General features: G+C 39.8%; 1 protein-coding gene across 2 annotated transcripts in view; it reads left to right on the top strand.

Annotated features, from left to right (window-relative positions):
• Window positions 1–3531, top strand: part of cds1 (CDP-diacylglycerol synthase (phosphatidate cytidylyltransferase) 1) — a 31707-nt gene that overhangs the window by 15973 nt on the left and 12203 nt on the right. For both annotated transcript variants that reach the window (XR_004332227.1, XM_032517193.1), the window contains exons 3-5: window positions 915–1011; window positions 1238–1335; window positions 2383–2522. Coding sequence is in view for 1 of the 2 variants with exons in the window: in XM_032517193.1 (XP_032373084.1) it covers window positions 915–1011; window positions 1238–1335; window positions 2383–2522 (335 nt within the window). In the remaining variant the exon portion in view is untranslated. The remainder of the gene's footprint in view (window positions 1–914; window positions 1012–1237; window positions 1336–2382; window positions 2523–3531) is intronic.

The raw sequence follows: 3531 nt of genomic DNA, 5'->3' as shown, positions 1-3531 counted from the left end.
TCTCCCCGAGTTGGTCAAAAAAGTGCCTTGGAACTCACCAAAGCAATGAGACGTAATAAGTCTCCATAACAGCAGGCGGCGCTAATCTGTATTGTTGCCCAAAAAATGAAAACTAGCAGCTGACTGGACAAACGCGTCACGTGGTTCTCGCTTCTTTGGAAATTCATCATGGCGGCTTGTTCAGAATACAATCTTATATTTTACTAAATAGTTTACCAAAACGTGTTTCTAAAAACGTTTTAAGCAAGAAATAGGTCATGCAGTTGCGGAATCTGTCTTCATTTCAGATCGACAAAGGCCAGTTTAATAGATTTTTGTCAGATTTTGACTCTAGCCACGCTCATCCCGCTCAGAGTTTCCGGGTTAGCACTCTACCATTCAAATTGGTCATTTGAGTCTGACTGCTGGCAGCGCCCGCCTTTAGACTGAGCACGTCCCACCAAGCAGACTCGAATCATCAACCTCGCCAGACTGTCCGATTATGGGTTTAGTGTGTCACGCCTTCAGTCTTGTTCAAGAGAACATACTTACGCAGTTACACACTTTACACAGTGACAAAACCAGTGACTATGGCTGACCATAGATTGTCTGCTTTCTTGACATTGGCAAATGCCTCATCCACCGCCTTCAGGCAGCAGCCTTCTTCCTTTAACTCCACTAGTCAGCTCTGTAAATTCAGAGGCTTTGCTTATCATGATCTACTATTATAATTTCATGGCTCTGGTGTTGCATTTTATGCATGTTGTATAACTGGAAATATACACATGGAACCAGATAGCGAGTCATATGTCTGGGTCATACGTCATCACTCTCTAGCTCACTTTGAAGGTACACTCAAATGAAGCATAAATCAATGAATGAAATAGTCTTACAATGTTGAGGAGGAAGTAATGAAAAGTTTCAATTTTCCACAGATGGAAGAACTACTGGATACGAGGAGTTCTGTCTTTAGCCATGATTTCAGGCTTTTTTCTCATCATCTATATGGGACCTGTTGCTCTTATATTAGTGGTAAGTGAGAAGGGTTAATACTGCAGCAATTGTTAGTCCTCAGTGCATTTTCCCACAACTGTTATTTTTTGTAATTATTAATCTGACATTTGTAATGTCTGATGGCTGAACAGAGAATTAAAAAAAAAAAATGTTTTTGTAAATAAAACAGTACTGACTCTCTGCTTGTTTCTTAGGCTGAGGCTTTCTAATTAAATTTATGCTCTGTTCCCATCATCTGACGCAGGTCATGACTGTCCAAATCAAGTGTTTCCAAGAAATCATCACCATCGGCTACAGAGTTTACCATTCCTATGAGCTGCCTTGGTTCAGGACACTAAGCTGGTAAGGAGAATGGATTTCACAGTGAACAGAAGATATACTGAAGCTGTGTTCTGAATGTTAAAGGAGAAAAGAGTAATACTGCAGTATTTTCACCTTAACTTAGCTCAAATCTTGCCTTAGTAGTGTGTTTTAACTAGTGTTTTTCTTCAGTGACTCAAATGGTGCTGTTGACCATTAAGTAGTTTACATGCACACTAATATGCCACTATTATTCCGAAGATGACATTATTCCATATTTGATACAGGTCATGTAAACCGCATGTTCCGTTTTAGATATTACGAATTAGGCCTTTTTTCTGATTTTAAGATGTGTGATATGCTGGTATTATTTAGGTTTTAAAGGTATTCTTTAGACAATTTCAGCGCTGTCGGAATATGTGTCTCAATCGTAGTTTTTACTGCAGTTTACAGGCCTCTTGCCTGTTTACGGCTTGTGGTCAGCTCTGTGCGTTGCTGTGGCTGTTGTACACAAACCCAGTAGCCTAACAGTGTTGTTCTATTGTTAGCTGTTTTAATATTCTCTTTAATTAATGTTTTTATTGATTTTACTGCTCTTAAATGTTTTATGTAAAGCACTTTAAATTGCCTTGTTGTTGAAATGTGCTAAATAAATCCAGCCAATGTGCACTGCGTTGCCTTTGCATACACTGCCGCGGCATAGAACAGCAGCACTCAGTGCAGCCAGGAGCAAAGGTCCCTGCCATGTTGGAAGCAAATGAAGGCTAATTGAAACTTGCCCCCTTTCACCAAGGCCACTCGTCATGAAAAATCCACACACAAACACAGGAGGTCAATGTGCAACCGGAAAGAAACACTGGTAGACATTCAGTGACCCACACAACACACGTCTGACACAAGAACACTCGTACATTAGCACCCATTTCAGATTGAAGTGCACACAACCAGAATCTCTTGCATATGGTATATACACAGATACATCAAGCCTACAACATTATCCCTAGCCTTTTAAACACTCAAACACAATTAGGAAAAAGAACAAAAAGAAAGTGTGAAGACAAACTAATTCCCTCTGTTTTATTGTCTTAGGTACTTCCTGATATGCGTCAACTACTTCTTTTATGGGGAAACTGTTGCGGATTACTTTGGGGCTCTGGTGCAAAGGGAAGAACCTCTGCAGTTCCTGGCTCGTTATCACCGCTTCATCTCCTTTGCTTTGTACCTCGCAGGTGGGTCTCGCCTTCAGGACAAAGCAACTGCTCTATCTGGAAAAACACATCCGCTCTTTGGCCCCTCTGCTTCCACTCCCGTTTTTTATTTTAGTGGATTAGATTTTACCAGATACAGCATGTGTGTAGTAGATTCTTGATACAAATCACATTACTGGGGAGAAAATTAAACAAAAAGAAAAACAAAGACTTCAGGGAGACTTCCAGTACAAACTCATGAGTTTACCATCTGATTAACAATGACCTCTCCTTTTTATTCAGAGCTTTACAGATAGAAGAGTTTATTGGGCAGTTTATTGTCCTGGTAAACTGCAGCCGGATGTGCCATAAAACCACATATATTGAGCTGTGGCTTCTAGATACTCATTAAACTAATGAGTCACATACAGTACATCAATGTGTAAAAAAGAAAATTAATAAGAAAGTTTGCCTGATTAATGAATCATACCAGTATTTTTTTTACACTGAATTACATATGATTGTACATGTCTGCTAAAAAGTTCAACAACTACCATAGTGTTTTAAATTTTGTGAAATGTGTTTTCCTCCCTTCTGGGCAGCCACTGGTTTTCACTCATGTAAACATAAATCACCTTGTAGAGATTTCAAATAATCCATCCCAGTCACACATTTTCCTGAAAAATGGAGCCGTGGGGCTGCTCCATCATACTGTAGTCAGTCTGGTTATGAAATTGGGTGCTAAGTGTTGGTCTCATGCTAGTTTGAAATAGAGCCCACTGATTTGTAGCTTTTCACAAATATATTTTTTTTCAGCTTATATGTCAGATGATAAGTAATCTGAAATTGCTGGACAAATCAGTTTCAGCCGCATGCGCAAGTTCAAAGGAATATGCCACAGTTTGTTGAAATAGGGCTTATCACAGTCTCCCCAAGCTGTAGATAGGTGGGCCAACGCATGTCTCAGTTCATGCATTGTTTTAGTCCGGTAGCACCGCCGCCGCTAGTTAGCTTAGCGTAGTGAACTGAATCGTTTATTCCCGATTAACAT

Source organism: Etheostoma spectabile, chromosome 5, assembly GCF_008692095.1.
Source record: "Etheostoma spectabile isolate EspeVRDwgs_2016 chromosome 5, UIUC_Espe_1.0, whole genome shotgun sequence".
Taxonomy (NCBI): Eukaryota; Metazoa; Chordata; class Actinopteri; order Perciformes; family Percidae; genus Etheostoma; species Etheostoma spectabile.
Note: the sequence above shows the minus strand (reverse complement) of the source record. Positions and strands in the feature narration are given on the sequence as shown.